General features: G+C 39.2%; 1 protein-coding gene across 1 annotated transcript in view; it reads right to left on the bottom strand.

The window, feature by feature from the left end:
• The window catches only part of galnt14 (UDP-N-acetyl-alpha-D-galactosamine:polypeptide N-acetylgalactosaminyltransferase 14 (GalNAc-T14)), a 252,154-nt gene that overhangs the window by 194,582 nt on the left and 41,817 nt on the right, over positions 1-15,755 (bottom strand). Inside the window, exon 2 of the mRNA XM_047387717.1 lies at positions 7,122-7,291. Coding sequence (XP_047243673.1) covers positions 7,122-7,291 — 170 coding nt within the window. The remainder of the gene's footprint in view (positions 1-7,121; positions 7,292-15,755) is intronic.

Here is a 15,755-nt window from a genome sequence, read left to right on the forward strand (position 1 = left end):
TTTACTGATAAAACAGAAATACATTTGCTTAAAGTAAACTCAAAATATTTTGGATTTAAACATTTTTTTATAGTCAGTGGAAAATTTAATACTTTTCGCTATACTGGGCTAATAATCTACTACTGAATCATGACACGACGATACAAACTATTCAGGATCTTGAGAAATAGGTTAAGAACAGATTTTAAATAAATGCATCCATTACACATAGATATTTAATATTTAAGTAGTATGTACAATTTTAGTGAAATGTTTCCATGCATTTAGAATGGGCACTTTTGTCAATAATTTGGGGCTTTAATGAATTATTTGAACTGTTCTTATGCCAACCAATTTCACTATATTTTAATTCAGTACCCAAGCTTTTTGGGCATTTCCTCGAATCAACACAGGTCAGAAATATAACTATTATAAAAAACTGTCAAAATGACTGAGGTCATGGCTTTTTGAATACTATTAAGGAAGCTTAATGTAAGCCTGCTTTGTCTAAACAGAAACCAGTATTAATCCGTGTTTGAATGATTGTCCACTTGGAACACCTAAAATGACCTCAGATGAAAGGAAATTAAATTAGGATATTCAGAAACTTCCCAGGAACCTCCAAGGCTCAACCCTGCTGAGAGCTGGGAGCTGCCTTAACACCGACATCACTGTCCACAGTGAAATCTGTTTGCTTCTCCATCGAACAAGAGGGTGCAGACCAAGAAATAAACACTTCCTTCTAAGCTGACAACTTTAAGCAAAACTGAAATGTGCAGTTCAAAAAAGCCAATTCCCTCTGACATTTATGGTCAGATGAGGCAAAGTTTGAGCTATCTGTCTACAAGAGGTATGTTTGAAGGAGTCATAGCGGGGCTTTCAAACAGATGAACAATGTACCAACTGTCAAACATGGTGATGGCAGCATGATGCCATGGGACTGTTTTTCTGCCAGAGTAACTGGTGCATTGCATAGATGTTTCTGGAGTAATTAGAAATGAATACAACCTCCACATTTTTCAACTTCACGGTCCCAAACATATTTAACACGTTTTGGAATGAATACAAGAGGCTAACATTGGGTTGTTGAAATTGCCTTTTCTACCATATGTTTAAAATTTTGGTAAGTAACATCTTCCTGCCAAGAACAGAGGTCAAATACCCAGTCAGATTTATGTGATAAATATGGTGAAACAAACAAAAACGGTTGATTAGGCCAATTTAATCAAACCCACTCTGGTGGATGTGAATATATCACATGAGTAATTCAGACCCAATGAGGATTAGAGAAAATCCACCTTAATTTCAAACTTGTGTTTGTTAATAACATGATTATTATGCCGTGAAAAAAGGATGCTTCAAATAAATCACTAAAAACCCAAATTTTAATGGCATTTATTCCCGTTATGTGTGTATGTTAGCTTCTTATTCTATTCTATTCTATGAACTGTAAATAAGATATCCTGTACACAGAATATATACAGAGACTCGAGCTGACGTTAGGCCTGGAGGCAGCAAACACCAGGACATGTTACCCGTTGGGCTAACACAGACTGACTGACAGTCATGCACACTCACATGTAACATGCATGTAAGAGGAAACCAGAAAAGTCTCAGAATATATATATATATAATAAACATCAAGATGATGTAGTTTTGCATTAAATTGTTCAAATCGTTCTCTGATGGTTGTAGGAAATAAGCTGCTTCTCTGAAGTACAACATCATTTCATTGGATTTGTCCTTGAAAATATATGCATCATGTATATGAATGCTAGTTTATGTAATAATCAGTCAGCAAAGGGTGGTAAGTGACCATTATTTTGTCACTCCTTCACTAAATATTGGCTCAACAAAGTTCTTCAATTTCTTTATTTAATAATATTAGAAACTTTGGCTTGCAGCACCGAATGTTGTCCTCACATTTAAAACATGCTGGACTGGGGTGTGGCGGTGGTGCGGGGTAAAACATGCAACCCATATTCAGAGACTTCAGTCCTCAACGCAGGCAGCGTGGGTTTGACTTGAGCCCAAGCAACCTTTGCTGCATTTCTTCCCCCTCTGCTGTCAGCTAACTGTCAAAACAATGAGAAAAATTAAGGCCACTACTGCTGCAAAAAAACATGCTGGGCTAGCTAACGCTTCCCTGCAACATTTACAAATACTTCACAATAATGCAGCTCATCTTTTAACTGGTACAAAGAAGCATGAACATATAAGACAAGTCTTAAAATCTCTACACTAGATTCCTGTCATTGCTTTGATTTTAAAATGTTATTGCTCACTTTTAAAGTTTTAAATGGTCAAGGCCCATGCTTTTTCTGTGCTCTTCTTAATGTCCTGCAGAAAAGCTTGTGTCTACATGTCCACACCGCTCAGGGCATATGATCATTTACATGTCTTTTGAAGTTCTGTACATCTATGCAATTATTAGTTGCATCGCAGGTTTTATTCAAATAAAGGAGCTTTGAAAACTACAGAAAACAACAAAAGGGTTCTGCTTAAAGGAACTCTGAAAATGTTGCCACAGTGAGAAAAAATGCACAGTTAGTCAGAAAGTGCAGAAGAGACAACGGTACTTTTCTTGTTTTTGCACGCTCCTTGAGTTCCTTGAAATCACCACTCAGATTTTCTTCTAAGCCAGAAATACTATTTATCTGAAACTCATGCATGACGGTGCATTTCTTTTGTCCTGCATAAAGTCTCAAACAGTTCTTGTTGCCATATCAACCTGCCGTGTAGCTCTGGAGGATATGTTTGCTCCCTTTGCTGCATGAGCCCATTGTCTTCTGGCTTGGATCTAATCCCTGTAGCAAAGCTTCTGCTGGATTTATAGACACTCGTAGCGCAGACGGAGGGAGGTTCCCCTGTTCACTGAGATAATAGCAGTGCACTGAAGTGGAGTGGTTTATACACACACATGAACACACACACAGCCTCTTAAGCTCTGCATGTGGCAATTATCTCTCCTCTCAGCAGCTTGTGGCATCTCCCCCATCTCCTACTCTCTTCTCCACCTCGCCTTCTCTCATTTTATTAATCTACTCCTAACTTTTCTTCTTCTTCTCTCCTCTTACATCTCTCTATTGCTCGCTGTGATGTTTGTGTTCTTTCTCTTATCTCTTTCTCTGCATGCTTCATCTTTTCCCTTCTTCAAACATGAGAAACTGAAAGAAAGTACAACTTCCAGTCAAAGTAAATTTTAACTCTACTCATAAAAGTGACTGTTTTTAAATGAAGAGGCTTTGCAGTACCATGTAAGCTAAGCACAAGGCTAAACTATAAAGATATATTGAAGACCCTTTTGAATAGTCCACACCTCTGACCATATTTAGGCTCTAAGAAGTGCTTTACAATGTGTTTCTCTCCACACATTCACACTCCTACAACATGTCTTTTGTATATTTGCACAACTGGAACCAGAGCTGCTCACCTTTGCTCACTGGTGAGTTTTAGTTGTTAAAGGGTTGGAGATACGTTCCCTGATGTTTTATTGGGAAGACGGCATCATATCACTAAATCAAAAGGACACCATCAGAGTGACTGAAGGCATAAGTATTCCCTCAGTCAAACTTATTTTACTTATTTTACATTAAAATACAATATTATGTAGGAAACCTTCTTGTCAAACCCTTAAATGTTCCTTTGTATTATTTCTCACAATCAAAACAAGAACAAAACAGTCTACCTACATTTGGGTTTATGTTCATGAGTAACCAAGTAGATGAACTATTTTCAACTCTGTCTTACACTCAGACCACTGATTTTCAGTTAACATCCTCTGCTTCTTCCGGTGGAAAGAATACATTTATTATGTAGAGAAACTTCACCTTCCAGGACTAATACTGGAATCCACAGAAGACAGTTTTTAATTAACACTTTTTCATTGCTCTGAATTAGAGCCTCATAGTTTCAGATGAAGGATCTGAGCTTCTTTACCTCGTATGTGATGTCCCAATGTCTCGTGGATCAGTAGACAAGCTACTCATCTTGAAACTTAAGAAACCACATGAGAACCATTCTATTCTGGTTTGGTTTTGGTGGTGCCACAGTCTGGTGCACTCCAGGACCAGAGAGCTATTGACTTTCAGCTTCATCCAACATGGTAATGTGTCCTGAATTGCCTCCTTCAATAGGTCCAAACAGCTGGAGGTTTTCCAAATCGTTCCTCCTTCATTAACGTGTAAGAAAAGCACTCCATTTGGACTTACCTTTACCTATGCATTGATTTGCTTGCATTATATGGTTCTCAGCAACTTCTGCAGTATTGGCATAAAAAAGTAGAGACTTACCTAGGTAGTCGGTTATGCTGTTAAGCTTGGAACCAAATCCTGCAAATTCTGCAAAGGGCTTCAACTCACTTTCTAATACCACATAAACCCTGCTACGTTGCTTGTAGATTTGTCATCATGCTCAGTGTAGATTTTTTACTTTAGGGGACCTTGTTTTCTGGTATAAATGGTCGCAAATTTAAAAAAATGTAGTTCAGCTGCCACACTCAAACCAGGCGCTCTGATGAATTTTGGGCACCGTTGTACGAGTCCATCTCGGGTTCTTGCTAAATAGCACCCCAAGAACTGCTAATGAACCTGAAGTTATTGGATATTTGAACTCAGAATGCAATAACGACACGTTTCATTTATAGGAAAATAAATATATATTTATTGGAAAATATAGGAAAAAAAAGAAAATGGGAAAACATGGTATGGATGGATAGTGGGAGATTGTTTTTTGTTGAAAGCTGGTGGAAAGATGCAGAGAACTTGGACAGAACTTGGCAGATGAATGTGGGAAGTTAGAGCATGGACTAGAAGCATGGACCAGTTTGATTTTTGAAGTGTTTTGAGCAGAGGAGAGTCTTGGTGAAAAACAATCTACTTTTAAATGACAAATTATATTTATTTTCTCCACTTTTCAGACTTCTCCACTTTTCAGACTTTCTAAATTTACATAGCCTGCCTTTTTGTTCTTTCTACAAGTTTCTGCACAACCACCTTGACTTTAAGCAAAATTTTTCCTCCCGGGAACTCAGCCAGAGTGTAGGAAGCATTGCAGAGAGTCTGCAATGAAAAGGAAGGTGTTTCTAAGAATACACAACTACAGCAACTTGAGAAAAGAATCTCACTGCAGTTTCTCTATTTTGTGGTCCCGACAGAGCATGAGGTGCCATCATTTTGCCTGCCAAGTGCCACTAAGACCCCCAGCTACATGCTAACAGAGTTAACAGATAATCACATAACAGCACCCTCCTTCACTACCATCTACACACACAAACACATACACACACACACACTGCATTGCTGTCCTATGAGAGATAAATGAGCACCATCAGCCCCCTACCTCTCTGCTAACAGATGAATGTATGTGTGTATCCCTGGTTTTTCCCTCCTACACATCATTCTCACTTTTATTACACATGCACGTTCACACTGACACAGACCCACACACACACACAAAGTACCTTATGTCAGCCCAACAGTAAATTTCCCTCCTCTCTTAGCACAACAGATGATGCTGGCGATCAACACAATGCGGCTTACGCACATTAGCAAACCACATATGCACATGCAAAACCACTCACACCTGCACACACTATCACACACAGCGTCAGGGGCAGCAGACGAGATGTTACAGGAATCAAGAAGCCTCTCATCTGGGGGACACATGTCAAAACAGCAGATGCACGCCGTGATGTAGGTGCCAGTTACATTGATAGATTTTAGGCTCCTAAATGAGATGTGATCCTGGAGCCAGCTGTGCTCCCCATCACAAGCAACTATTCAAAACTAATGAAGGTTTACCGTTATATGGTAGAATGTAATTTCTTTCTCCAGGATGGAAAATGAGAATCCTTACCTGTTAAGGTTAATAACAGCATTTATGCAGCAGCAAAATGTAGAACATCAGTAAAAGATACTGTGTTTATGTTATGTGCATGTGATTATGTCACAGGTTTGTGTGGCGCTATAAAATAAACTCACCGATCCCTGATAACCAAAGGGCCACCTATCAAACATTGAGCAGATCAATATTTGTTTTATTTACAAAGATGGCTTAATAAACACGCAACAACTACATTTCAGCAGAAATGAAGAATATGTTTGTACATATTTTTTAAACAAATGCCTTACATAAGTTTGACGCAACTTTTAAACAGTTGCAGGGTATGAGAAACTTTGCTCAGCAAAGTGGAATACATGCTTAAATCTTCATCATGTCTACAGAAATCCACAAAAATTATTGTACTTTCAAACACAACTAGCACCACTCTGCTGTAATCAGATGAAAACCCACCATCTGCTCTTAATTATGTTCTAATGCAAAGCCAAACTTAATAAACAAATTACAGCAACAACAGAAAATATTTGTATAAACTGTGTGAATAATCATAATCTCCAAGAGTGTTCACTCTGAAAGGTAATCAGAAGCTCTGCACAAAAGTTCTGATTGTGCATCCTGAATGGTGTCAGCCCAAACACACTGGACCTCTGCACACTTTCCACAAGTGCCTGGAAGTATTTTATCTCTCCAAATAAGACTAGGCGGATGCTGTCAAAGCGACAAGCTCCTTATCTTCCCACTCAGTGTCTTTCAACCAGATGAGAACAGTGCACCGCTAAGAGGATTTCTGTTTTGGTTGAAATTAATTTCTAAGCGGACAGATACAGGATTGTAATTTGCTGTTTTCTGTATGGAAATGTGTTTGTTTCTGTAATCAAAGTTTGTTTTACTGCAAAATAATTACAAACTTCAGCAGTGTTTGAATATGTGTGTGTACCTGTGATGCAGAGCTGATCTGTACTGTGTGTGTGTTTTTACAAGTGTTTGTTTATGCCTGCAGGCAGCTGGAGTTTAGCTCCTCTGTGTTCTGATAAGGTCTAATCTTATATGCAGTGCATTTTTGACAGATTCATACATCAAACTGTGGAGTTTGGCAGTAATAAAAATACCTGTTCAGAGGTCCTGTTTTCAGAAAGCTGTTGCAGTACTAAGGTTATGGAAATCTGCGTCAACATGCAGGTCATGTCCTTCCAGCCCGTCTGAGGTTTTAAATGTTGTTGCTTGCATTGCGTTTGTTATCACAGCCTGTTTTTTTAATCTAAGAGGTGGGTTATTGTTTGATAAACCTCTGGGTTGTGTACCTGTAGTGCCGCGTGTCTCTCAGGGCTCGGTCGCTGGGGATCCGTTCACTCTCTCTCTGGTTGAAAGCGTACAGCGTGTATGGGTCATCGCCGGGCTTCCAGCGCCGAGCGTTCAGGTAACTCCGCTCATCAAAGCCCTCCAACATGTCCTCCCACTCTGCATCTGACATCTGTAAATTAGTCAGTAGGTTAGAGAAAGGTTTGGATATTTACATTTATTCAGTGATTCTGAAGTCATCACAAATGAGATTCTTATGGCCTACCCTTTGAATAGAAATGTTTTGTCTTTAGAAATTAATTAAAAAATGTATTATTTTTATTTTCTTAGGATTTCATCTGCAGGTTTGAAGTACACTGCCCTGGACACTATGCTCTACCTCCAGCTGAGGTTTATCATTGGATCCATGTTAGCAGCTCGCTTTTTGGTGTGGTCCACTGGACCCGCAGTCATCTGAGCAGCGACTAAGAGCTGTCTGGGCTACTGACCCTTTATTGCTAGAGATTACGTGGTCATAGAAGAGTAGACGGACTTCTTGCACCTTTTTGTTTGTCATCTGTGCAACTCCCATGGTTCTACTCACCACTCTGTTTATGGGGTGGGAAAGCCATGAGAGGACAGGTCTCCACCAGAGCATCCACTTCTCCACAGAAAACATTGTTTGTTCACGATAGATGCACGGTGCTCACCATTCAAATTCTTTACAACTATAGCCTTTAGGCAGTGTCCAGTAACCTGGCTTCCCTTCGGATTCACTGCGATAAAATGGGCATTTTGGTTTCACTTGTATCAGTCTGATGCTGATCATTTTAAATGGGCCAATTTCTAGCTGCTGGCATTTGGTCCCGGTTAGAATAGATGAAAAATGTCCTTCATTGTCCCACAGTGGGAAAATTCATGTGTGTCTGCAGCAAACTAAAAGGCAAATGAAAGCATGCAAATACACACAAAAGTAAAAATATAAAAACAAAAAAAGAACAAGAGACTGTACAGTGAGACAAACTTTATAAGGAGATAAACAATTCAACAGTTATAAAAATAGCATACTCAGATTAAAAAAATATGTGCAACTGAGTGGTGATAAAAAAAAACATACATGCATAGAAATTTGTACATTAAAAAAACAATAGACTATTTACAACAACTGAAAAACTGTGCAAATAACAGCAGAGATATAAAAGCTTATTGGTTTTTTTTAGAGCAGTGATGGTTTTAAAGTTTAACAGCCGTTGGGAGGAAGGACCTGCGATAACGCTCCTTTGTGCACCTAGGATGCAGCAGTCTGTCACTGAAGGAGCTTCCAGTTCTACAACTCGTTGAGCAGCATATAAACAAATAAATGATTTTAGATTCATGTGTGCAACATACTGATTAAGCAATTGTTGATTCAAGATTTTGTAACTCCCAAAGTACTTTGGCCATCTAAAGTTGTTTTAAAAAAATCAACAGAATTTAACTTTGGCTTGGATTTGGATATGATTACAAATTTCTTATTTACAATTTTAAGAACAAGCAAACAGAAGGATAACATATTTTTATGAAAGAAGTTGATGGGTTTTTTAAGTTTAAACAGAACATATTGCACATATGCTTGTTGTTAGGGAAAAACTACATTGTTGCAATACTTTTTTCATTATCACCTTATTATTTAGCCAATTATGTTATCTTTATAACCCATAAATCAAATGAATTAACAATGCACCAACTCTATATATAAAATGTAATTAAACTAACAAAGCATAACAATGTGTGTCATTTAAAAGGATTAAAAGCAATTTGAGGAAGTGTTATATGGTTAAAATATGTAGTATTAGCTCATTCTGTGGAGTGACATTTTCTTTGTATCGTTCATTATCACAGTGGATGAAAAATGTGAGATTTAGTCATAAATGTCACATTCTGAGAGTCATCAGTGCATCTGCTGTTGTTCACAATGAGGAGCCTTTTAAAAGCATCTGAAGCTTTAAGAGGCCATTTTATTCAAGGAAGATTCAGGGCAGCTTTTACCTTCAGCTCTTTGGCGTTTAACAAGCTGAATGCAGGACTTTAGTTTTTCATCCTCATTGCCTTCTGACTAAATGCTGCACCATGTTTCACAGCACTGTTTGGTGTTCTCTGCCTTGCCAGAAGCTGTACAGTTATGCTAGCAGAATAATCACCATTGACTGTTTTCCAGTCATATCTGTTATAGTTTAGCTAAATGTAAATCTAACAAGGTGTGTAATCAATTTTGGTGCTTTCACAGTGACTCATAGGTGGGTCAGGGTGGCTGAGTGGTTGAAGGCACCGGGAGGGAGGGATGGATGGATGGATGGATGGATGGATACTTTACTTTGGAAAGTAAAAAGCATTTTGTGTGATCATTCTGAGCTGAATTGGTGCCTGGAAGGCTTGAAATCATCCCTAAAAGCTGCAAAAAGTTTACCCTTTGGAAAACAGACCCGGGTAATGAAAAACATATGCAGGGAGTAGTTAATAGGCTGGAGCCTGCTTTTAAAATGCTAATCAGGACGCTAGACCCTAGTTTTAGCAACCATAAAGTCACTGTTTCTGCATAAGTGCCAAGGAGACCTTCTTTCTATAGTCTGAGAAAATCCAAACAGAAAATAAATTAAGTTAATCTCTAAACAGCTGGTTGTGAAAACACAAGGTGGCAACAATTAAAAGTAGAGCTTCAGTCAGACTTTATCTGCCCTGACTAGAGTGTGTGTAGTTTAAAATATAATTTAAAGGACAGTGTAGAAGCATGTTTGCATGAAGGAGATGGTGGTTGTTTAAGGGGCCTGCATGCGTGTCTTTGGACGTTGACGGCTGCGTGTGTGTGTGTGTGTGTGTGTGTGTCTGTGTGGATGCTATCTTTGACTTGAAGGGGATGAAGTGTGTGTTTCAGTGTGTATTGGTGTAATACATAAGAGAGAAAAAATGTTTCTTTGAGGGTGAGACATATAAAGAATGAGTTCTCTCCTGCACTTTCCGGATCATAAACACAACACAGGAGCTTCGGCTAAATCCCCCAGAGGCCATATTTCTGCCCAACGATCACACCCACTGGCATATAAAGGAGATGAATGGAAACACACACATATACAGAGGGTCAGAGCTTCGATGGTGTGTGTAACAGAACAACATTTACGGTAAAGCAGCTGTCTGGATGGAGGGATGCAGCAAACGACTCTCAGTCTCCGTCTTCTTTATTTGACTATAGTTCTGCTCCTGCATTTCTCCGTCTTCTCATTATTCAGCCGTACGACTTGCTGATGCGACACATTGTCTAAATGGGGCCATTAGAGGGCTGAGAGTCGGAGCCCGTGTGTGTAAAAGTGAATGTGTTATTCCATGTTGGTGGTTCTTCCACTGGGGGCTGTAACAATAAAGCATGAAGAACGAGATTAAGAGGGGAGGACAGAAAGAGGAAGACATGGGAGAAGACAATGTCAAATGAGACAGAGGAAGGATGGTGGGGGTGACACAGGAACTACATGGGGAAGACGGTGCAGTGATTGCCACCGTTGCTTCACAGCATGAAAATTCTGGGTTTAAATCTGGTTGTGTTTTGATTCAGAGTTTATTCCTTTCTTGCATGCATGAGTTTTCTCTATCTACTATGACGTTGCACAGTGATTTTTGCATTATAGACAACAAGGAAAAACCTGTCTGTGCCATATTTTGGACTTTTGAGTCTAATGCAAGGGCAACATAAGGTCTCCTGAATATGAACAGCCATGATCAAAAGGTCATCTACATCTAATAAAATAATTGTCAAGATTATTTAGCAGTTTTGCCTGCATAGTACAAACAGACCCTCCCCAATCAAGGAGTCTTATCCAAAACCCTTCTGCAACCCCCTCTACATAAGCAACACCTTTTAGGCAAAGCGTCCCCAGGACATATTAACAAGCAATAGGTGCAGAACATCAAAGATGTCCTGCAGTAAAAGAAATATTAGCTGTTACCAACTACATCTACACAACAAATCGAGTCACAATTATCATTGCAAAGGACTGCTTGGACACAAATCTGCATCCAATGACATATTTAGCCTGTTAGATGGACTTTCACTGTCCTCAATGCACATGCTTAATGTAAATGTTTAGGGCCTGAGATTCTAAAAACCACAGAGTGGTAGAGGCATTGTAAAGGAAACAAATGAATAGAGTAAGGAAAATGTAAGTTATTGTAATAGGTATCATTATTGAATATTCAGCAACAGTATTGCAATTAAATGTTTTCCTAATATCATGCAGCCCTGTTTTCCACACACAAAAAAACAAACATTTGCTTAATAATATATATAAAATACAAGATAATTTATTTAGACTGTTTAAAAAAAGACATTAAATAAAAATACTAAAATAAGCAATTAATTAAAAATAACAACTTAATTAATAAAATAAAAAATAAAGCAATCTGCAAATAAAAAAATTGTGTTTAGGATTTCATGCAGGAGAAGAAAAGCAGCATGTAGTGCATAACCAAGAATAAATAAAAAATGGAAAAGGAATGGAAATTGAAACAGCAAAGAATAAAAGTGAAAACATTAATACAGTAAGAAAAGTCTAAATCATCATAAGCAAGACCACCTAACAGGCTGACAGCGAGAGATTAGAAGATGAAGAAGAAGAATGGGAAGAAGAAAGGATTAAGCAAAAGGGGACAAGAGAAAATGCACAAAAAGAATAAGAAAAGAAAAAGGGGGAAAAATGCTGAGAATTTTGCAAATAAGGGTAAAAATCAGGATCATTGTAAAAAAAAACTGTAAAGGAAAGAGAAAGATGAGAGGTGGAGAAAATATAAGTGATAAAGAGCAAGATGGAGAATTAATTATACTGAATCCACATGAGGATTAGGTAACAGGAGCAAGTGAAGGGAAAAATAAGATGCAAACAAGTGAAGGAGACTGAAAATGAAAGTATAAAAAATCTGAGAATGAATGAAAACAGGACAAAGCAAGGATGAAGAGAAAAACAAGCAGCAAGAGGTGAAGGACGAAAGAAAAGATGGAAAAACAAGGACAAAGAACGATTAAGCTTCTCTCTATTTAACACACACCTGCGGCCTCCCCTCCACTGCATGATTTGTTTGTGTCTTGTCTCGCTAGGAGCTCAGGAGAATCTGCGTTCAAGGTCCAATCCCATTTACAAGACACAGACACACACACAGCTTGTCTTCTTAATGCGCCGTGGCATCCTCTCAATGCCTCTCACGGCCGCTAACATGAACACAGACATTCAATTAACAGACCTGAGGCACGAACCGCTGGACAAACGGTCTGGGCCTGTGTGTGTTTTACCACCAAGGGAACCTATTAATTCATCCAGACGAGACGGACTGATACATTTAGAATTATAATGAGAAAGTTGAATCCTACATACACACACACGCACACACACAGCCAGGTGTCACGGTCAATGCATACGCTCTGAAAGCTCACAGTGCAGAAAGACAGCAGGGAAGAAAACACAGAGGAGACAGAAAAGAGAGAAACCTGCAGATTAAAACTCAGATGGTGGATTTCTATTTCTACCACAACTTTTAGAGATTCTAGAAAGGAGGACTTGTGAGTCAGTTTGCATCTCTGAAATGCCCCGTTTGACCCCAGGGTTACATTTAACAGCAAATTTCTGACATTGAAAACGTCCTGTTTGTGCTAATAATGGATTTTATATTGTGACACTTTGTTACTTTTGCATGAAACAGTTCCTTTAAGCTTACTGCAAACACTATCTCCAGTTACTATTTACACGTCTTTACACCGACTTTCTTTTCTTTCATAGCCAGACAGTGATGACACCAATGCAAACAAGCTACAGAAGTAGATGAAAACAGGATTTTGGAAAATTAAAAGGCACTATGGGTTCTTGGATATACAGATTCATTGAGAACATACAGGGGTTGGACAATGAAACTGAAACACCTGTCATTTTAGTGTGGGAGGTTTCATGGCTAAATTGGACCAACCTGGTAGCCAGGCTTCATTGATTGCACATTGCACCAGTTAGACCAGAGTGTGAAGGTTCAATTAGCAGGGTAAGAGCACATTTTTGCTCAAAATATTGAAATGCACACAACATTATGGGCAACATACCAGAGTTCAAAAGAGGATAAATTGTTGGTGCACGTCTTGCTGGCGCATCTGTGACCAAGACAGCAAGTCTTTGTGATGTATCAAGAGCCACGGTATCCAGGGTAATGTCAGCATACCACCAAGAAGGACAAACCACATCCAACAGGATTAACTGTGGACGCAAGAGGAAGCTGTCTGAAAGGGATGTTCGGGTGCTAACCCGGATTGTGTCCAAAAAACATAAACCCACGGCTGCCCAAATCACGGCAGAATTAAATGTGCACCTCAACTCTCCTGTTTCCACCAGAACTGTCTGTCAGGAGCTCCACAGGGTCAATATACACGGCCGGACTGCTATAGCCAAACCTTTGGTCACTCATGCCAATGCCAAACGTCGGTTTCAATGGTGCAAGGAGCGCAAATCTTGGGCTGTGGACAATGTGAAACATGTATTGTTCTCTGATGAGTCCACCTTTACTGTTTTCCCCACATCCGGGAGAGTTACGGTGTGGAGAAGCGCCAAAGAAGCGTACCACCCAGACTGTTGCATGCCCAGAGTGAAGCATGGGGGTGGATCAGTGATGGTTTGGGCTGCCATATCATGGCATTCCCTTGGCCCAATACTTGTGCTAGACGGGGGCGTCACTGCCAAGGACTACCGCACCATTCTTGAGGACCATGTGCATCCAATGGTTCAAACATTGTATCCTGAAGGCGGTGCCGTGTATCAGGATGACAATGCACCAATACACACAGCAAGACTGGTGAAAGATTGGTTTGATGAACATGAAAGGGAAGTTGAACATCTCCCATGGCCTGCACAGTCACCAGATCTAAATATTATTGAGCCACTTTGGGGTGTTTTGGAGGAGCGAGTCAGGAAACGTTTTCCTCCACCAGTATCACGTAGTGACCTGGCCACTATCCTGCAAGAAGTATGCCTTAAAATCCCTCTGACCACTGTGCAGGACTTGTATATGTCATTCCCAAGACGAATTAACGCTGTATTGGCCGCCAAAGGAGGCCCTACACCATACTAATAAATTATTGTGGTCTAAAACCAGATATTTCGGTTTCATTGACCAACACCTGTATGTTTAACAGGTTATTAGAGAAGCTTTGTGTAAACGCCACCTGAACTCATCAGGTGAAGTGAAACACAGATGGTGCTGACATTAAGAGGGATTATTTACTTAGTGTTACCTTTTCTACAACGTTACACCACTTTGACTGCTGCCTACTGCAGGTAAAATACTCACTATTAATAAAACCTCAAAACAACCTTTTTCCCTGTTCCGTTTCTCCCCTACTGGATCACTGATAAATTAATTTCATATTCTCTCCATTTTGACCATTCCAAAGATGATTCTCCTTGTTTTTAGTTTTTTTGTGCTGCTGTGATGTCCGTCTCCAAACCAAACCCTCGCAGCCATCCTTCTGTCACAAAGCATCCCATCCCTCTGTCTCACCACTCTGCACACCTCATTGTTTCGGATGGCTGACCCCAGGTACTCAAACTCATCTACTTTAGATTTCCCTGTTCCTCCTGCCTTCTAATTCAACACATTCATGCCTGATTAAAGCGTCTGATCTACATTAGTGACACAATTATAATGCATATCAGATTTTGTACTTGCTGGATACAGCAGGATTTGCTTGAGGTGTGATTTTGGGTGACTGGGAAGAGACTTGAATTAAAAAAAACCCTTAAGGTCATGTTTGTTAGGGCGTGCTCAGTTTTGTCTATAACATGCTGACTGGTCTCAGCACACAAACCTTCATGGGGGTAAGTAACTCTATAAAAGCCATAAAAACAGTCCCTGGCTGGTCTTTCATGAAAAAAAACAACAACAAATTTGATAAGAAAGACTAAAAATAATTGTGTATAAAAGAAAAAAATTTTTAGATGTTTACTTTTATGGGGGAATAATGAATAAAAGAATAAGAAATTTCATCACTAACTAGATTAATCAGAGTCTTTAAAGGTCCAACAGTATCGATGGAAATCTTTGAGTTTTAGGAACAGGGCAAGAAAGTCAGTATAAAAAACCGAAAACAGCTTGAAAATGATTGTCAGAAGAGTGAGTGTTGTTAAATCTGCCATGCTCTGTGGGTTTATAGTTAAAAGTTTATTGCTATATTTCAATTTACTGGTTTTTAATGTTAAAACCATGTGTTATGTGTGTGTTAATCTTGCCATGTTTCAGTTTTTGTTTTATCACTACGTACAAGGCTTTCGGGATTAACTGCTTTTCTGGTGTTTTTGATTTTTTGTATGGCATTAATGGCCTTTATTGACAGTAACCAGCGAGGAAAACAACAGGGAAGACATGCAGTAAAAGCCTCAAGGTCGGGAGTTGAACCATCTCTACCCATCTGCCATGTGAAACCCCTTGGTTATTTCTTTTTAACAGAAAATAAGACTTATGTCCAAGACTTGGACATGAGGGTTTGGGACTAGAGTTTGGTGAACCTTTATCCTGAGGGCCATTTGTGGGTCATAACAATCTGTTTATGTCAGCTATAGCTTAATAATATTCACCTCAACTGGCTCCTCTTGATGTGGAGGAGC

Source organism: Girardinichthys multiradiatus, chromosome 15 (genome assembly GCF_021462225.1).
Source record: "Girardinichthys multiradiatus isolate DD_20200921_A chromosome 15, DD_fGirMul_XY1, whole genome shotgun sequence".
In the NCBI taxonomy this organism is placed as follows: domain Eukaryota; kingdom Metazoa; phylum Chordata; class Actinopteri; order Cyprinodontiformes; family Goodeidae; genus Girardinichthys; species Girardinichthys multiradiatus.